We start from the raw sequence: 20,231 nt of genomic DNA on the forward strand, positions 1-20,231 counted from the left end.
CTCCATGGCTCTGCCTTCACTGTGGCTAGGTAAAAATCCCGCAGTTGCCTCCTTAACAACACCCCACATGGACTGCAATAATGCACCACTTTCTCAAGGGCAACACAAATGCTGGCCTTGCCAGTGATCCCCACAGCTCATGACAGAGTGGTGATATGAGTTTGGAGTGATTAGAAGGTTCACTTACTCTAGTGGCATGGATGAGATCATTGATTTGTTCCCTGCACTGCAGGTCTGTCCTCAATCGGACCCCACGGGGTGCTAAACACCATGGCGACCTCCTCCCAGGTCACTGTGGTCAGATGAGTGGGCCTCCTCCTGCCATCCCTTGGAAAGAGGGCACCTTCTTTCCTTGATGGCCTGGAGGAAATTCTTTAGGCAAGCATCGCTGAAGTGTGGGGCCAGAGCTTGCTGTCTTCTCATAGACGTTTCCTGTCTCCTAAAGTCCTGGTGTGATGAATGGATAGCTGTTCGGGTGCCTTTTAAATATGGCACCCAGACATGATGGATTTCCTGCACGATTTCGTGCTAGCCTCACCACAAGATTTGGCCTAAACCTCGGGGCTGAAAATAAATAAGGAGGGCAGCGCATGATTTGACGTGCTCTCCCACTCCGCTCTGCAGCAGAAGTCACTCTGACTTCCTGCCTCCTGCCATGGGACTTAGGGCAGCATTTTCCAGCCCTGACCCCGGAAGGCAACATCATGAGCGGGGCAGGAAATTTGGGAGAGCTGTTGACTTTTAACAGCTCTCCCAAATTTTCCCATCCCGCCCGCAATGATGCCCGCTGGTGTCAGGGCCAGAAAATTCCACCCTTAGTCCCTTGAGTGGAAAATTCCAGATGAAGTGTGCATCGTGCATGCTATGTCCATTTCTACCAAGCAGTGAGTGGCTGCCCCACAAAGGGACCTGAAATTTTTTTGATGGGGATGGCCAAGAAGTGCACTTGCACTGCACCCCTCCAGGACCACCTAATCTCCCTCCACTTCCCCATCATTCTGGTCTACTGGTTGACTCATTGTAAAAGCCAGTTAATTTCCTATCCTCCCACTACTGGAGAATTGCTCTGTATTGCCCATTTGGTGTCCACAGCTCATCAACTACTAAGGGCTGAACTTGTAAATAATTTGGGCTTCCCAACACTGGCCACTGTTCAACAAATGGCCTCCTTCTGTGTTGCATTATTCTAGTATCCTGAGTGTTCATTCATTAAAACAATATTGAGATAGCACAATTGTTGAAAAGTCATTGTGTTTTTTTTTTTATTCAGGAAACAAGTAAAAACAGGTTGAATCAAGGCTTAAATGGCAGAAACACCAAAACTCAAAACTGGTCATTCGTAGTCCCTTTGAACTCTTATGCATCTAAACTTAAGAAACATTAACTACGCAGAGTATCTGGGCAAATGTGTAATTTGCTTGTACATTGTTTACACGTTCCCACTATGAAGTAGATTCCAATGAACCACCAGACCTAGTTATTACAAAGTAAAGTTTCCAACTGAACCATTTGTGATGTGGCATATATCCCAGAGCCAGGGCAGTGAACATCTAGATCATTCTGCTTCAGGTGAAAAAGGAGAGGAGGTTGCACTTAGCAAACATCATGATGGAGATCTAGGATCCGTAGTTCCAAGATCTTGTGGAAGAGTGATCAAACAAGAGGAGTGAGCTCAGCGGGAAATTGTATAATTTAAAATTCTTGTTTAATAGTTTGAAGCAGTTGTAATGGGGTGGTGGTGATTAGGTAAGAGAAAAATGTAATTTTTATTATGTTTACCTATTTATACTTCAATAAACTCATTTACTTGAACATTAAAGCACCAAGAGAAAATTCCTTACAATGGCTTCTAGCGCTCAGACATACTTGCAAGAAACTAAGCTCTCAGTTGCAGTGTCCCTTTATATGGTATTATCAGTTACAACCCCACTTTTGCAACTGAAAAAAAAGACTAATCACAACAATTTTCACATTTTCTTCATTTGATTATTTAGAAAAAAAAATCAGTATAAAGTGTCTCTCAATCCCAACATGTTTCCTGTCAGAAAGTTTAATAATCCACAATCTTGTCCATGAGGTAAACAGTATGATTGCAGGTAGCATCAAGGAGTGTTATCTGCTGAGAGTACAGTTGCCGAACTTCATGTTATAGTCTCTTTTCGTATAATTCGCCTTTGATGACACATGAGGATGCTTGACAGCCCATATTTTCTTCTGGTTCTGGAATTTTTGTTGAGTTTTTTGTGACACCTAAGTGAAACACGAAGCTCCTCGATCACTGTGCTGAACGTAAAGCACTAGGAAGTAAGAGCATGAACAAATTCTTTGTACTGGGCATCACTATATAAAATATTGCAAGTTTTATGTCTGTACACACTTCCTGTCAACCCGTTCATTATAAATTTCCCCATATTTTTAATGGAAAGTGCCGATGTAAAGTTGTCACCACCAGTGATGGCATGGATGTGTATGTTCCTCAGCCTGATACTGCAGAAAAACCCTTGGTCATAACTCGCCATGTGCAGTGCCACAGAAGGTTTACCAGTAATCTTATATTTCATGTAAAATATGATTTATTAATGATGCTGTACACTGGAGTGAGCCTTAGCTTAGTAATAGTATTCACACCTCTGAATCAGAAGATTATGGGATCAAGCCCCATTCAAGGCAAGAGTTCTGGTTTCTGACTAGTGGGATGATATCCAATGGATACTTGTATCCAGTGGGAGCTAGGTGGTGGGCAGTGTTCCCTTAAAAATTTTATTATTATACACGTTCAGTTTTTCTCAATACACTGTCTCTTTAAATCTTTCTGCATGGCCACACACAGGCCTGTGGGTCACCTTCCAGGCTGCCATGCAGCTGCACATGTGCGTAGCTTAGTGGGAACATTGGTGGCCTCTCCCCCCGCACCCCCCCACCCCCCCACCCCTCGACCCTGCATTGTATGTAGCCAGTACCTTAGGACAGGCTAAAACAGTCTGTGTTATGGAAACATCCCAGAGCATGTCCTGCCAGATGTAAAAGAAGAAATAGCCCATAATTAAAAATTCTGAAATATACTCAGTAATCCTCAGTACTACAGAAATAGTTAGGCACAAATTGATGTAATGCCCCTTGATCCATACGATTCATCATTAAGAAGAAAAACCAATTCTTCTCATCTAAACCGGTGGAGGCTAAATATTGCCAACCTTTTAATTTGCAATCTGCAATTATAATCACAGTTCAAATTCTCTGAGGTTCTAACCTTGGGGTATTAGCATTTTTTTTCTACAAATATACTTCCAAAGTCACTGAACTCTGATTACTTTATGTAATCAGCAATCTTACCAATATGACCCAGACACATCAAAGTGTATGTTATTGATCCTATCTGTGATTTTTTTTGCCAAACATGCCATATTCACCCTTAAAGACATTCATTGTCTAAATATATATGAATACTGTAATTATTCTAAAATGTGCCAGAAGTCATGGGCCCTACTTCATTCTTAGTTTGTTTCAGAAAAAGAAGATAATGTTGGAATGAAGCAAATAATACGAAGACTAGTTCTGCACAAGCTTCATATTTTTAGATGAAGTAATGCAGAGCAACATTTATTTTTGACATTATTGTATCTCCTAATGTTCTTGCTAGTAGTGGTTAGCCACCCATTGTGTGCTATGCTCCTGGAACAGAAAAGTGGCACAGCAGAAAATATCCCCACTTAAGCCAAAGCTGATACATTTGACAGTGCTAGGAGACATGCTTGGGCAATACAGGAGGCTGTCTCCCTTGGCCAGTTTGCCCGCCCCATCGTGGCCCTGGGAAAACTTGAGTATGAATGTCAGAAAAAAAACTTGGACTTATTCTGATACTTGGTTGAGAATTTTGTCTTGCAGCATACTAGGAATATTAAATTGTGTTAAAAGTAGAGATTATAACAATGCTGTGAACAAGTGGTGTGAGAACACATTTTTATTCAACTATAATCTTTTTTCTAAAACAATGATAAGGTACTTACATTACTTAAAATATTAATTACTCATTATCATTACCTCAATTATGTTCTTCATTTCTACACAGGATTTGTATCAGTGTAGAGTGAAGTGGGCCAATAAGGAGGCAAATCCAAACAGCAGGGAACCAATTCAGAATAAAGTAGGGCCCATGACTTCTGGGACATACTGTCTGGCACATTTTAGAATAATTACAGTATTCATATATATTTAGACGATGAATGTCTTTAAGGGTGAATATGGCATGTTTGGCAAAAAAAAAAATCACAGATAGGATCAATGACATACACTTAGATGTGTCTGGGTCATATTGGTAAGATTGCTGAACAGGTACATAAAGTAATCAAAGTTCAGTGACTTTGGAAGTATATTTGTAGAAAAAAAATGTTATTCCCCCAAGGTTAGAACCTCAGAGAATTTGAACTGTGATTATAATTGCAGATTGCAAATTAAAAGGTTGGCAATATTTAGCCTCCACCAGTTTAGATGAGAAGAATTGGCTTTTCTTCTTAATGATGAATCATATGGATCAAGGGGCATTACATCAATTTGTGCCTATCTATTTTTGTAGTACTGAGGATTACTGAGGATATTTCAGAATTTTTAATTATTTTTTATTCATGTGAATTAATGAATTAAAGATAATGAAAGTCTGAGGAAGGCTGCAGCAGAAGCCCTTATCTACCAAGAAAAGTTAAAGTTAGTGGTCTATTTTTCATAAACCTCCAACTTGTATAATGAAATGTGTGTTGTATAATGGGAGATCATTTTGGAAACCTGTCTTCAGATCAGTGGGATTGAGTAATTATCTCCACAAAACAGCCTGCCCCTTCTCATTGGCCATAGTGTACAATAATGATGATTTGTTTCAATATAAAGATGGTGGCATGATTATCCATGCATTTATTCCAATATCTTTCTCAGGAGAAAGAACACAATCCAACGAGAAAATGTTAGCTATCAAAATTGGCATTCTTGTGGAAAGACTTGGAACTTGACACTCTCAAATATAAAGAAATAGTCTGCTAATAAATTAAATCTGGTAACAGCACACTAACATGCTTGACTCAGGTGGTGGCCCTTTTGTTTCTGAAGCAGAAGTTTGGTTCAAACACCATTCTAGGGACTGACCATAGAAAAAGCTAATATTCCAGTTTGGCACTGAGGGAGCGTCAGAAAAGCTGGGCGAGATTTTAACTCATTCAAAACCCACTCGCATGGACAAGAGTTAAAATCGAGTCAATCATCTTTCAGGCGTAATGTTAAATTGATGACATCCCTGGCTGTTCAGGTGGCTATAAAGGACCCCACAGTGTTTTTTTAAATAGGAGCAGAGCATTATTCTGGTGTTATGGCTAATAATCTTAACCATAAAACTGATTAATTGGTGGACAATTTCATTTGTTGGAACTTCTTCTGTATGGAAATTGGCTGCTGTATTTCCTTACATAACATCAGTGACTACACGTGAAAAATAATGATGGTAGTGAAGCGGTCTGGGACATTATAGATATGCTGTTAAGTGTAGGTTCTTTCTTTAACATTGACTAAAATATCTATCAGAAGGGCAACAAATGAACCTAAAGGAGAGGATAGTATAGAATAGGCAAGACAATGGGAAAAGCAATTTTTGTTGCATTGGGAGTCAAGGATCAGTCAGGACACAAATATAATCATGCCAGGATTACTTGGGGACAATTATAAATGATGACAAAGGCATTGCAGAAAAGCTGAACAGAAACATTGTTTTGTTTTTAATTATGTCAAAGTTTCATGTGCCCTTTGCTTAGTAGATATGGCTAAATGAGATAACAAAGGGATAGGTGGTAGTTAAATTAAAAGGACATTAGAGAGAAAAATGGCAGGTTTAATTTATCCTAGGGTAAAATTTTTAGCTCAGCGGTCGGGCGTGTGCTTGATCTGACCGAGCGTAAAATGATGCGTGATGACGTCGGCTATGCATCCTGACATCATTGCGCACTTGGGCGATATTTCGGTCGGTGGGTGCACACCGTAGTTGGCAGTGCGCCGGCTGACAATTAAAAGGCCTATAAAGGCCATTAAAAAGTTAATTAAAAGAAACTTTTTGCTGCCCGTCCAACCTTATGGGCGGGCAGGTGAAAAGGCCAAGTGGCCTTTGCATTTTTTTGGAAACCTCATCCATGGGTGGGATGAAAATGAAATAAAAACTTTATTTTTTCATTAATAACATGTCCCTGCTCATCTGACAGAATCACATGAGGAGACATGTTTCATAACATTTATAACATCTTTAGTTAAAAAAAAATCAGTTCATCTCCCTGACACAGCTCTCTGCCTCAGGGAGATTATATAGCACACACTGGTGCGCATGTGTGAAGTTCGCACTTCCCCTGCCATCCTCCTCCCCCTGCCTGCACAGACAGCGCTGCCGCTTGTGTTTCATGCTGGGCGGGCCTTAATTGGCCTGCCAGCGTGAACTTGCCTTCCGGGACCAATTGCGTGAGGTGGTTGGTTTCCCAACTGCTCCCGCCCGCCCCCACTGACCCCGCACGTCAAGGGCAAAATTCTGCCCCTAGAGTGTAAAAACAATTGATGGAAGCCTTATAATGGTTCCCCGGTAGATATTTTCAATAGCTCACTTAGATCTGTCAGATGATTATAGCAAAGTACATGTAGTCTCCTTACTCAAAAAAAGGGATTTAAGTCAAAACTGGAGGAGTGTGGTCCAGTGAATCTAATCTTAATTGGGCAAGTATTTGAGCATTTCGAAATATGAGATTTTTGTGGATATACTCCTGACCCCACAACAATATTTTAATCTGCTGTTGACCTGTGTGAAGCCCCTTTCCTCCGATCCCAGATAGGAGGTGGGGCGGTAAGGTGTTATATGGAAGTGAAATCTGTCAAAGAGGGGCTGAGGACCTATGAGCTTGATGGGCTTTTGTTGCCCTCAAAATATATATAAATTATTTTATTTTCAAGATACTGAAAGGTGATCCCCCATTCTTCAAGTTGCATAAGTAAGTCCAATCATCTTTTATCTTTAGAGTCACATGAATTCTGCTGCTTTACCTGACTCAAAATATAAGTAGTACAACTTATAGGAGTTAAGAAAACAATTAGAACCCATCCAACAAATATGCCAGAGAGTCATTACAGCACAGCATGGGGTTACTTGGCTGATTAAGTCCATGCCAGCTCCCTGTAAAATAGTCCAATCAGTCCCAGCCCCTCCCACACCTGTAGCCAAGTAAGTTTATTTCCCTCAAGTGCCTACCCAAGTTCCTTTTGAAATCATTCGTCATTTCCACTTCCACCATCCTTGGAGGCAGCAAGTTCCAGGTCATTATTAATTATTGCTTAAAAAGGTCTTCCTCATATTTCCCCTGTATGTTTTACCCAAAACGATAAATCTGTGCCCCCATCTCTTGTATCAGTGGCTAATGTGAACTGTTTTTATTTGTCTACCTATCTAAGCTCATCATAATCTTGTACACCTCTATAAAATCTCACCTCAATATTTCTGTTCTAAGGAGAACAACCCCAGCTTCTCTAAACTAATCTTTCAAGTCCAAATTCTCTCTTCCCTGGAACCATTCTGGTAAATTTCCTTTTCACCCTCTTCAGGGCATCCATATTCTTTCTAAATTGTGGGACTAGAACTGGAAGCAATACCTCTGTTGTAGTCTAACTAGAGCTTTATAAAGGTTCAGCACAAATTTCCTGCTTTTGTTCTCTCTACCTCTTTTTATGAAGCCCAAGACCCCATATGTTTAGCTAATTACTCTCTTGAAATGTCCTGCCACCACCATGATCTGTGCACATGAGATCCAAGGTCCTTCTGTCCTTACATACATGTTAAACTGTGCCATTAAATATGTATTGTCTCTCCCTATTCCTTCTGCCAAAATGTATCACCTCACACTTCTCTGTACTAAATTCCAACTGCCACTTGTCTGCCCATTCTACCAGCCTATTTATGTCCCGCTACAGTCGATTTATACCATCCTCACTGTTTGCCATACCTCCAAGTTTGGTATCATTGGCAAATTTTGAACTTTTACTTTATTCCAATATCCAAGTCATTTATTATGCATCAAAAAAGTGCTGGTCCTAACACTGACCCATGGAGAACACCATATCATCTATCTGAAAAATAATCATTTACCACACCTCGCTGCTTTTTGTCCTTAAGTTAAATTTTTATCCAAGCTGACACTGACCCTCCTGTATCATGAGCTTCAATTTTGTGAACCAGTCTTTTATGTGATACTTTGTAAAATGCTTTCTAAAATCCATATCAAGTACATCACTGCATTTATCACCCTTCTCTGATACTTCATCCAAATATTCAATTAGATTAGTCAAACACAATTTGCCTTTTACAAATCCATGATGGCTCTCCTTAATTAACTCAAACCTCTCCAAGTGCCTGTTGATGTTTTCCCTGATTGTTGTTTCTAACAACTACCCACCGTTGACTGGCCTGCAGTCACTAGGAATGTCCTTAAACCCTTTCTTGAACAAAGGTATTACATTAGCCAATCTCCAATCTCTTGGGATCACCATGTATCTCAGGAAGATTGGAAGATTATGGCAAATCCTTACGCTATCTTCACCCACATTTTCTTTAGTAACCTGGGATGCAAACCATTTGGACCTGGCAATTTATTCACTCTAAGCATAGCCAGCCTTTCCAGTACATGCTTCCAATCAATTTTCACCCCATCCAATTCCTCTACCATCTCCACTTCTACTGATATTTTGCCAGCATCCTCTTCCCAAGTAGACATTAATATTAAGTTCTCATTAAATATTCTAGCATTGCCCTGTGTCTCTAAGCATATTTCACCACCTTTGTCTCTAATAGGACCCCTCCACATTTTACTACCTGCTTACTATTTCCATGCCAGTAGAAGATTTTTGGGTTCCACTCTATTCCTATATTCCCTTTTTGCCAGTCTTATTTTTCTCTTTACTTCCCTTCTCACCCTATTGTGTTTGGCCTGGTTCTCGCTTGGAGAATTCAACTGAAGTGCATAATGCTACCTCATTTTTTTGTCTCATTATATTCTCTATCTCCTGCATCATCCAAGGAGCTCTGGCTTTGTTCCCTTGCCTGTAGAAAGTAAAAATCTAATTTTAAAATTTACATTAAACATTCCTATATCTTGGAACCATGATACAAAATGTGTCCCATTGATTACTGATGGTTCACCTGAGCACTGCTCTGTTCCTGGCCAACGGACAGAATTAAAGTTTCCCCTTAATCTTCAAGCCTTACTGTGTCTAATGAAATTGTACATGGTGATGAGTTTGAGTGGCTGAGGTATATGTAACCTAAGTTTTAACAGATCAACAATGCTGCCCCGTCAAATGCTGATATATGAAATCTCATGAGGTGGCATTTTATCTAAGAGACCTTCTGATATTAATATCCATGACAATTAAATATTTTCTGCCCCAGCAATACTTGGGGCTGAGTCCTAAAACAATCTTCATGCACTTTAGACTTTCTGTCTATGAGATCATGACTTCTAGACTACAGTACAGAGAAAGGGTCACATCTTTTGGAAGCACACCGTGGAATGAATCTATTCTGTATACTTGGTCTTCTGAATCAGTTTGACTCAGATATTCTTTGCTTTATCTTATAAAAATGGTATAAGTAGCTCTGAAAGCCACTCCTGGAGTAGGCTCCAAGGTCATCTCTTCCCTATCTACTCCCAGCTGTCGTTATAATAGTGATCACACTTCAAAAGTATATAATTGGCTGTAAAGTGCTTTTGAATGTCTTAAAGTCATGAAAAGCTGATATTTTGTGATGAATGGAAAACCTCCATTCTATTTTTGTATGGATATCTGTACTGGGGATTTGGTCACTTTATGGTTGAACACACTAGCTCGATTTCCTCAGGTCTGTTAATGCTGAAATTCATTCAGCTTTGAATTGAAACTCCTCCCTTCTAATTCGACAATGTCACGGCTGAACTAACCAACTACTTCACTATGCAATTTTGAATGGAATACATTGAAAATCTAGGACCATTTCTATTCTTGTATGGAGCTTTGTTTGCCAGCTAGTAAAATGGATTGTCAGCATTCAGTTAGAAATCCCAGCTCTTCTAGATTTGGCATTGTTGATTCTTGTCAGACTTACTTGTGGTAACTCTGGTAAAGACCATCACTATCCTCCCCAAAGCATGGAAAATTTCCAGTGTTGAGGTGCTGACCACAGCTATTGTGTCATTGGTGATTAATACTATTCCCACTAAAGCTTTGTACTCAAAATTTTGATGTGGCTCTGATGCATGCACCTTTAATGTCTTAAGTTTGATAATGACTATTGCTAACCTAAATGGACAGATATCTAGAGATCAGTGAAGCATTTTAGCATTTGATTTCTTAAGGGATCAGGAACACCAACTCAAAGACAATTGAGCATCAAAGTACCACTCCAAATGCAGATTATATTCCTGTATGCTCAAAACATTTTCCCCATCGGAAGGATGATGGTAAAAAAGGAGGATAAAATGGAATTATTCAATGCACTTGAAGGACTGAAGTCATTCAGAAAGGAATGTTTTCTTGGGTTTTATGATATTTCTTAGCCTTTCAAACATCACTTTTTAAGCCAGTATTTTGATCTAAAATCATGTGATGCAAAACTGCAGTCAAGTGTCAGTCACTGAAAATACTGGCTGATTGAAAGCACTAAATGACAGATAAAGCATTTTTTTGCATCTTTTAAATCCAGGACATGATATAAATTAAAATAAATTAAAAATCAATAACCTAAGAATTTTTAGGAACAGGAAGGTGCAATTAGCCGTGGTGTACACTTCCATTTTTGATAGATCAATCTTGCCTATTTCTCCTTTCACCGGAATCACATTAAATTATTCCTTGAACACTGAACTTATATTTTCTGTTTTAATGGTCTGCCCTTATTCCAAAATGTTATCAATTTTTGAGTGATGTCTCCTTGCTCCTAACATTGTGCTTGTGTTTTTGCAGGTATTCAAAACCTTCAGCATAATGAACAATTGTCTGGATCAACTTGTATTCTTTGGATAATATAATGAAAACTGTCGATATGTTGTACAGAGATTCTCATTTCTCACACTGACATTCATATGAATGTGACAGGTAACAAATGCAAAACAATGGATAAGAAAAGATTATACAGAGATTGAGTCAACTCAGAGAATGATCATGTAAGGAAAATATATACTGTGTCCTTGAAGGCTATACTTGCTGAAAGTTCCCCTGAACTTTGGTGGTTACATATTGTCATTATCATTATTCATGATTAAGGGAAGAGAATTGTGGAAATAACTCAAACCAACAAGTAATATTGACTGTGTAGTTTGCACATCCTTATGCCATCAATTCAAACTCCCATCACATTACCTGATATTGGGCTTACATTGCAAGTAAGTAGCTCTGCTGAAAATTAGTAACACTGTGAAAAGTATAAAGAGAAACATTTTTAAACCTACACTAGTTGAAGGTACATACTATTCACTGTTCAATGAAAAAATGGGACATGCAGTCTTAACTTGTTGCAGCTAGTTATTGCACATGGGGTAAACTGGCAACTTATTGAACAGTTTTTCTGGAACTTTCCTCAAGAGTTCACCTGATCAACCTGTGTAATTATGGTGGAAGATTAGCAGAAACTACATGGAGGTGGTGGCCATGCCCACTGGCTGGGGAGTCCGCACGTGAGCAAAATAAACTTGCAGGGATATGGGAATAGGGTGGGGGAATGGGATTGACACAGAAAGCCAGATGGACTCAATAGGCCAAATGGTCTCCTTCTGGCCATAAATGACTCAATGACATCATGGGCTAAATGGCTGCATTCTATGTACACTATGATTATTACAATTTAAATTTTGCTATCCATCTACCTGTTTGCAAAAAAAATTAATATAGCTGAAATATGCTAAGTGGGCTACTATAGTTAAAATGGAATTATCCCAATTCACATTAACCACACGTTAGAAATAAATCAGTAATGCAATGATGTCATACCTTAAAGGCATCATCAGTTGAAGTAAGCTACCTTAGAAGACTTGATTTGGACGCTAAAGTAAATCCTTTAAGAACATCAACTCTGATTTATTTAGTGCAACTGCTTTGTCAACCATGTCCTTTTATTTTTCTCTTTGAAAGACAGCATGTATAACTGCCTCTTACTGACTGTAAGCACATTATTCACAAACCTTTCACTGCTTTGCCTAAACAGTGTGGATGGAGGACTGTGTTCGCAATCGCCTCTCCTCCCGGAATAGTTTGCCACACTCTAACTCAGTGGAAAGGGTGGTTCCAGATGTAGAGTAGGATGGATGAGTTTGCTTACATTGTGATCCATAAAAGAAACAAAAGGCCTTGCATGCAATAAAAAATTGTAGAAATATCTTTAATCACAAGAAATTGCAAAGAAATGACAAAAATACAGAAAATAAACAGTGAAAGTAAAAGGTATGAATGACTTTAACTCAAAACTGAAGTAAATGAACACATTTTATTCAAGCAGATGATCATGCTAAGTGGCAAATGCTGCAGAATTGGCATTTTAAAATAATTCAATTAGAATGCATTATTCAAAGCTATGGTTCTGTAAATAAAAGCAGCAATGGAAACAAAGTACAATAGTTTATTCTAGATGGACCAAAATGTAGAAGATGCTGAGCGGATTTGGAAATGGGAATTTGGCCTTGTAGAGCTTTGGGGCTGGATTTTGCAGGGGTGGGGGTGAGGGGTTGACTGTGAACCGTCAGTGTTCGCCATCATTAGTCTTCTGAAATAGACCACAGGATGTGAGGCTTATGCAGGTTAGCATGGAAATCCTGGAGTTGCAGTCAGACACCCAAAGGTTCGACACAGGCTGCATTGTGGACTTCCCTTGAGTCAGCAATCATTGAAATTAATGAGAATTTCAACCTTCCCTCCCTCATAGCACGGTTTGAAACCCTTTAAAAGGCTACAACTTGTTTAATTGGGTGTAACTGGGTTTTAATGGCAATGTGATTAATAAAATTTGATGAACAAAAGAATTGGCCCTGATAAAATAATGTTAGAATTGCGGAATGCTGTTAAATGATTATTAATTGGCAGATTTTTAAGCTAATTAAAAAAATTAATTTAGAAACAATTTTTTTCAGAACGACTAAGTCCCAATCTTTAACTTGCTCAATGTAGACATTTTTTAAAGTGATTTTATTTTACTGCTTTTAGTTTCCTGTTTAGCTGTCTCTGAAAATCCTTTAGTGTGAATGGCAGCTTGGACATCACTCCAGCTCCATGCTGAGACTCCCCATTATAGAATGCTGCAATCAGTCACAGCACCACCGCACGGTGATAAAGGTGAACCTAATTTTTGGCTGCAGCAACATATCTATAGTTACACTTGTGAATATTCAGCTACTATTCGACACCACTCACTGCCTTTACAGCACTGCGAATTGGCAGCACTAAGTTATACTGCCAATCCACACTACTCTCAAATCCAGGAAACGCAAAGCCCTGTTAACTGTTGGAACATTTTGTCTTACCAATGTTAAAGTTGGTCCAGAGGTCTGTCTGGAAGCTTCTAAATTTCAAAATAAAAGTTGAAAACGTGTGTTTCATATCATTTGCAGTTAACACATTGCTAAAACAGCACTGTAACATGCAAGATTGGTCACTGTAATAAGCCATTCAGTATTTCTATGGGGCAGGATATCCAGCTGACTGCAAAATATGCTAACACTCTACTCAAAAGAAAACAGCTCATTTAGTCATTTGAGAAAATGATGGATGCTTGGAACATTGCTCTCCACACTATTCAAAATTACATAGGATGCAGACCATAAACATTTTAGTGCATGTATCTGGATCATAAAGAAAACTGGAGCATTTCTGCATACTGCTAAGCCTGTTGAAAAAGTTGGGATTGTAAATAAGAGAAAGAGACAGGACGAGAGTGAGACAGGCAGAGAGAGAACAAGATAGAAAGAAAGAGAGAGGTGAATAATAGAGAGAATGCAAGCATTTATTTTCAGGAATCAAGGCAAACCAATAAAAATACTGCAATATATTAGAAAGTATACGCTTTATAGTAGAAAAATGACCCATTTCCATGATCTGTGCAGGTAACAGTACGCTGAGCCCCAAAACTGGTTACCTCATGTCCTTTTAAACATCTCTTTTAAGGGCCATGTACGTTTCATAGAGACAAATGAGGAAAAACATCAACTGTGACAGTGTGTGTAGAAGAGAATCTTGTCTTCTGACAGAACTGCTCCCTAATTTTCAAAGAAAAATATTATTGTAATGTTAACAAAATCAAAGCAAATGCTCTGAAGAGCAGAGTTCTGTTACCGTAGATTGCAATGTATAAGTTGACCATAGAAGCTTCGAAAAATCCTTCCAAAAATGGAGGTTGATTTAAATGCTGAGCATAAAATGTGATGTCTCAGTATCTGTGCAGGAGGACCCTATACCTGTTTGTCGATGGTCATGTGTGGTCTGCTCTTTGTGGGCATGTCCTAAACTCCTGCACACCTTCTTGGCAATACAGCCCAGATACCTGCTTGATCCCAAGTGCTGACTTATACGATGAGCATAACCCAAAATATGTATCTCTGAGCTGAAAAATTGAGGCCAACTACTAATGCAAGTATAACCCTAAATATGCATTTATTGGCTGAAAAATTGTGGGTCGACTCATATGCCGAGCATAGGCCTAAACATGCATTTTGGCACTGAGAAAATGGGATTGCCTTATAGGGCGGGGTCGACTTATATGCCACAATTCTACGGTATCATTTGTACTCAACACTGCTGCCCTCTTGTTGAGGCTTCAGTGATTGTTACCGACAGGAAGCCAAGTCCTGAAACTTATGAACATTTACGAAAGAAAAATGTGTAAAAATAAATGCACAGGTTAATGTTAAAAAACTCAAGATGATTTAACAATTTAAATTTTAAAAAATGTAAAAGAAACAGTAGTATTTTCCACTGCTTTCCACAAAGAGTGGGGTTATTGAAATTTATTTGTTTCCTTTCGCTGAGTAAAAACTATTTCAGAGCAGCCTAGCTTTACAAAATCCTGCAACTAATCCAAAAATTAACATTACTGTATTTTATATAAAAATACCATATTAAGTACAATAAAATTAAATTTCTTATTCTATTATTCCACCTCATAACTTACCTATATATTTGCAAACCAAGCTAGTTTCTACTAATTTGATCATAATAATGGCGATTTGAAATGCCATTATAAGCTAAGGTGCATCAATTTACTTCAATTTTCATTGATATGCAAACTCCTTTTCACATCAGACCTGTGAATGGGTTTAGCCTGATGAATAGATTGCAGGTAAAATGTCTGTAGCACTCCTTTATTCTGTATTGTAAGATCTTCTAGCAAGGCCATTAGGTTGTCATTTTATAAAAATAGAAATACCTGGAAAAACTCAGCAGGTCTGGCAGCATCTGTGGAGAGAAACACAGTTAAGGTTTCATGTCCGTGAAGAGTCATACGGACTCGAAACGTTAACTGTGTTCCTCTCCGCAGATGCTGCCAGACCTGCAGACCTTTTTCCAGGTACTTTTATTTTTGTTTTGAATTTCCAGCATCCGCAGTTTTTTGCTTTTATCTTAGGTTGTCATTTTATGTGGTTACTTTCCAGTTTCAGTTCTTTCTGCTGTTACCTTTGATTATTTTAGAAAACTACCAACAGTCGGAGCCAAATCTCTACCTTGCATTGAGTTTAAAATTGGCTCTACTTATCAACAGGCTCCACAGCAGTTGTGGTTAATTGCATCGTTCACATTGTACCATTCAAAAGCACCAACGTACCTGTTCAACATCGCTGTTTCTTCTGGATTTATATACAAATTCACCAATGGCTACAAAGACTGAGAGAACTAGCCCTGCAGCAAGCACGATAAATATCCCTCCTATGTTTTCAACACCAAGGGCGCTTGCTTCTTTGTTATCTTCTTCTGGGCAGCCATTTCCACGCCACCATTTCTCTTTCATCATGTGCAGTTTTCCTTCCTCCTGAAGCTGCAGGATAGCTATTGTGATTTTATCCCTGTATGGAGACCCTAAAAGAACAAACACAAAGACCACCAGAAGCAGCAAAGTAAAAATGGAACATTATTTGGTTCAGAAAAATTAAATTTCTCGATAGTTTAGACAATTATTCTTAATTGTTCTGTCCCTTGACATGTTCTTCTTTTCTGCACTTTCTGAACTGTTGCCTCTGAATCTACTGCCCCTCCTAGTTTGGTATCACCTGCACAATTTGAGCACTGTGCCTGGAGTTTACGAATTCAAATTATTTTTGTAAATTGGGAACAGTAGGGGACCCAATAGTGATCACTGAAATAGATAGTTTACAGCTCCTAAAAATTGAATAAATTGGCAAATTTACAAAAATTGGGCCTAAATAAAAGTTGAATTAATGATTCAGATTGCTGGGAATTCATCCAAAATCTAGTCTTTGCACAGACTCCCTCTAACTTATTCAAGGAGATTAATTTTAGAGCATATTTAAAAAGAATAATCCTTGTTTGAAGAGAAGCAGATCATATGAAATTTAATGCAAAGAATTGTAAAGTATCCAAGTACAAAAGCTTGAATTGGCTGTGGCCTCACATTAGAATCGATGTTTAACATGTTGAAAAACTGCTCAGTGGCCATCACCAAAGCCAATAGAACTTGGCACTCTACAAGAAAGAGTAAAATATAAATTAGAATTTAGCTGTGGCCAAATTGTATAGTGCTCAAGTTTTCAAAATGTGATCTGACCAGAGCACTATGAATGCCACCCTTGTGTCTACAAGCGTTGTAGGTGGTGTGAAGAATGACCATGAGGCTGATCGCTGGTATCAAAGGGCCGAACAACGAGGAAAGATAAAAGGTTCTTTGGCTTTTCAGCCGGGAAAGGAAGCATCTAAGAGGTGACCTTATCGAGGTTGTTGATGCAATGGAAAAGGTGAATCTGGAATCTTACTTCAAACTGTGAAAGTAGGTCAAGAGAGAAAAGATTCAAAATAGTAGAAGGTAAAGCTTGGCACTGACGTTAGGAAATTCCTCACACCATGACGGATTACCACTTGGAATTGACTTCGAATAAAGGTAGCAAAATCTGTGGAATCTTTTAAGAAACAGTTAGATGATGAAATGGCAGAGTGTAGGAACTCTTTGGATGAATGAATTAAGATGGACCAATTAAACGTATTCATCCATAATTATCTTCTCCTGATGCCAGCCAAACCCAACAGCTCTGACACCTCAGTAACACCATTGGAGAGGTGAGCACTCAAAATGGGGCACCCTCAGATAAGTAGTACAAATTAAACTTTATAGGGGCAAGGGCAGTAGGTCCGGCAGGACAGAAGAGAGAGGAGACAAAGGGAGGTTTTGTTGGGGCTGCAGGGGCTGCAATTCATGCCTGGGCTGCTGTAGGGAGGGTCTCTCCATGAAGCAAACAGCCTCCCCACAGGTTGTGGGGGAAGGGTTGGAGGGTGCTCGCCATTGGCAAACTGCTGAGCTGCCGCATAAAATGGCCCATGTTAGTGCCTTTAATTATGCAAATTGGCCAAATTGGAGCAGGTCTTGCAGCTCACCACTGAGAAATCTCCTTAATATAAAGTGTTAATTCTCAATTATTGTAGCCTAATTCTGATTGGATATTTTTCCACTGATAGAAAATATATCTTGCAGAGGCTAGTAATCATGAATGGTGAATGAATGGTCATTCCTCCCTTCCTCATTCTCTTTTTTATTAAATAACTGTATTTTGCTTTTCCTATTAATGTAACTTCTTTTAACTAAACAGCATGGGACCAATTCCAACCCCCCCCCCACCCCCCGCCCGCTCCTTCACCTTAGATTAAGAATTGTGAATGGGAAGCAAGATGAAAATTGGAAATAAATCAGTGATTTATCACTGGTTGCCTTTCCATTGCAATTTTCGGGTGGGCTCAGCTTAGGTGATCAGTGATTCCCAAAATTAGTGCCGGGGGGGTGGGGGGGGGGGTGGGGAGGAGTGCGGGTGCTTACTAATAAATGAGGGTCTTATGACATATTTTGTCATGTAGCAGCATGGTTTTAATTACATACATGATGCCCACGAGTATGTTAATGGTGCATGGGATTCATAAACAATGCCATCACCAAATAATCTTTGTTATCCAGTAGCTGCCCATTAGTTTGCCCTTGGGGCTCAAATGCAGAAAGCACAGATTACTGCCGTAGAATGAAGGAATCATGACTGTTACCAGGATACATGACCTTCATGAAATGCTGTGTATGGTCACACACCAGCTGCACATTGAGGGTGTGGAATCTCTTCTGGTTGTGGTACATCTCAGAGTTGACATGCAATGCATGCGAAGTAATGCAGTCAATGACACCTTGCACTATGGGGTATTTTGCCACCCTCACAAAGTGTTCATTCTGCCAGCATCTCTGGCAAGAGAAAATGAAATGTAGCTCTCTTTGACTAGAAAGCATCTGTGAATTTCCTTATGCATCAGTGAATGGTAAACTGCAAGATTCTGCACAAATCTCTAGTTCCAGCTTGGAAGGAGGCAGGCATATAAAAGTTTATTGCCACCATCACCTTCACAGATGCTGGTAGTGCGGTCTTTATGGGCAGCTACTGGGTGTCAAGGACTTAATCTGATGACGTGGTTTATAACTCCTAGCAAACAATTAACACACTCATGGACAGCATGCATGCAACAAAAACTGTGCTGCTACATGATATTTGTGGCTGTAGCAGGTGCCAGATTTCAGTGAGATGTCCTTATTGGATGACTGAAGTGCAGTCATCTCTCATATTGTTTCTCACTGAGATTACTCCCTGAAAATCCTGGGCTGATATGGCCTCCTGCTGAGAACTTGTCTCCCCTCCTCTCCTCTCTGAAAGTAGCTTTCCCTGCTCTGCATGCCCTTTGTTCATTTTCATTTTCATGCTAACTTTCAAGGGAAATGCCTACCATAGTCCCAATGCCTGGGAGCAATTGGTTTGTGCAGAAACCTAGAAGTCAGGACAAAGTCCCTAGCATCTGCCTCAACATTCCCTGTATAGTTTAGCAACTTTAAAGGACTTCAGAAAGCGCCAAACACTTGTACAATTGTAGCAACAGTCAATTGAAATCAATCAGCAACTAAGTAAGTAGTTGATGAATATTGTTGAAGAGAGAGACATGTTGCTGAAGATTTTCATTTTGCACTCATCAGGACAAACATATGATTGCCAAATTCCAAACAATCACATCAATATTTAAGTTACAGGACAAAAGATGCTGATTTGTTGTCAAATCAACTCTACTGGCATCTGCTGTAAAATGTCTACTGTTAGGTCTGATTCTGTGATTGGGCAGCACTTGCTGAACAACCCTAATTGCGCCAATAGTTACACTAATCATCAATGTAAGATAATTAGTCGAGCTTGTAATGTGGCTCATTTACGCTTGATAGGCATACATTCATACTCAAGGACCCATTCTCTGCAAATAAAAGGAATATGTTCAAGCCTTGTGATTTTTTTAAATTACCCAGGAGCTTGGGAAGCCTATAGTTCCCTATTGCTTTCTCTGTGACAACACTGGTCAGAGTTGGCTCACTAACCAACTAGCACACTTTTCTCCTGTAGCATAAAATGTTGTAATTCTTTGAAATTTGGCATTCTTGTGTTTGCCCGATGAATGCAAGATGCAAAGCTCTGGCATCATGTATCTCTTTTCAGCAATATTCAAGTTGTGATATGCCAAGTGATTAGTTGATAATTCCTTTAAATAGAGCCATTCAGCCATGAATGATTAAGACAGGGTGTTAGCTGGAGAGTTGAGAAACAAAAGGCAGCACCTACATGAAATCAGCATTACATGCTGAATGCCATCATGGCCTGGTTATTCTGCATACAACTGGCAGACGCTCACCACGTCCTAACACCTTTACCAATATGGTGTCTATTGTGACTCACTGCAGAAGTGTGCACGTGCATTTTGGATCTTTAAGAACACTTGTAGTGTCAAAAAAATGGGTGCTATAGATCTTAATTTTGCCAGGCAATACCTTTGGTTTTCCACTGAGGCAGAAAATAGCTCTTCTGCTCATGTTTATGGATGACTTCCTTTACCTACTTGTGTTCTAGGGCACTAAAGAACATTAATGCAGAAAGTAGGACTAAGAAATGTGTGACAATGCTGGCTCCAGAGTATAGTAAGGA

The 20,231-nt window shown here is 39.3% G+C and overlaps 1 protein-coding gene across 1 annotated transcript in view; it reads right to left on the reverse strand.

Moving 5' to 3' along the window:
* Window positions 1-1,315: 1,315 nt before the first annotated feature.
* The window catches only part of LOC121290964 (glutamate receptor ionotropic, kainate 1-like), a 384,058-nt gene continuing 365,142 nt past the window's right edge, over window positions 1,316-20,231 (reverse strand). The window contains exons 15-16 of the mRNA XM_041212040.1: window positions 15,842-16,092; window positions 1,316-2,297 (exon numbers count right to left, since the gene is read on the reverse strand). Of these exons, the coding sequence (XP_041067974.1) occupies window positions 2,142-2,297; window positions 15,842-16,092 (407 nt within the window). The 3' untranslated portion in view covers window positions 1,316-2,141. The remainder of the gene's footprint in view (window positions 2,298-15,841; window positions 16,093-20,231) is intronic.

This window comes from Carcharodon carcharias, chromosome 18 (genome assembly GCF_017639515.1).
Source record: "Carcharodon carcharias isolate sCarCar2 chromosome 18, sCarCar2.pri, whole genome shotgun sequence".
Lineage (NCBI taxonomy): Eukaryota > Metazoa > Chordata > Chondrichthyes > Lamniformes > Lamnidae > Carcharodon > Carcharodon carcharias.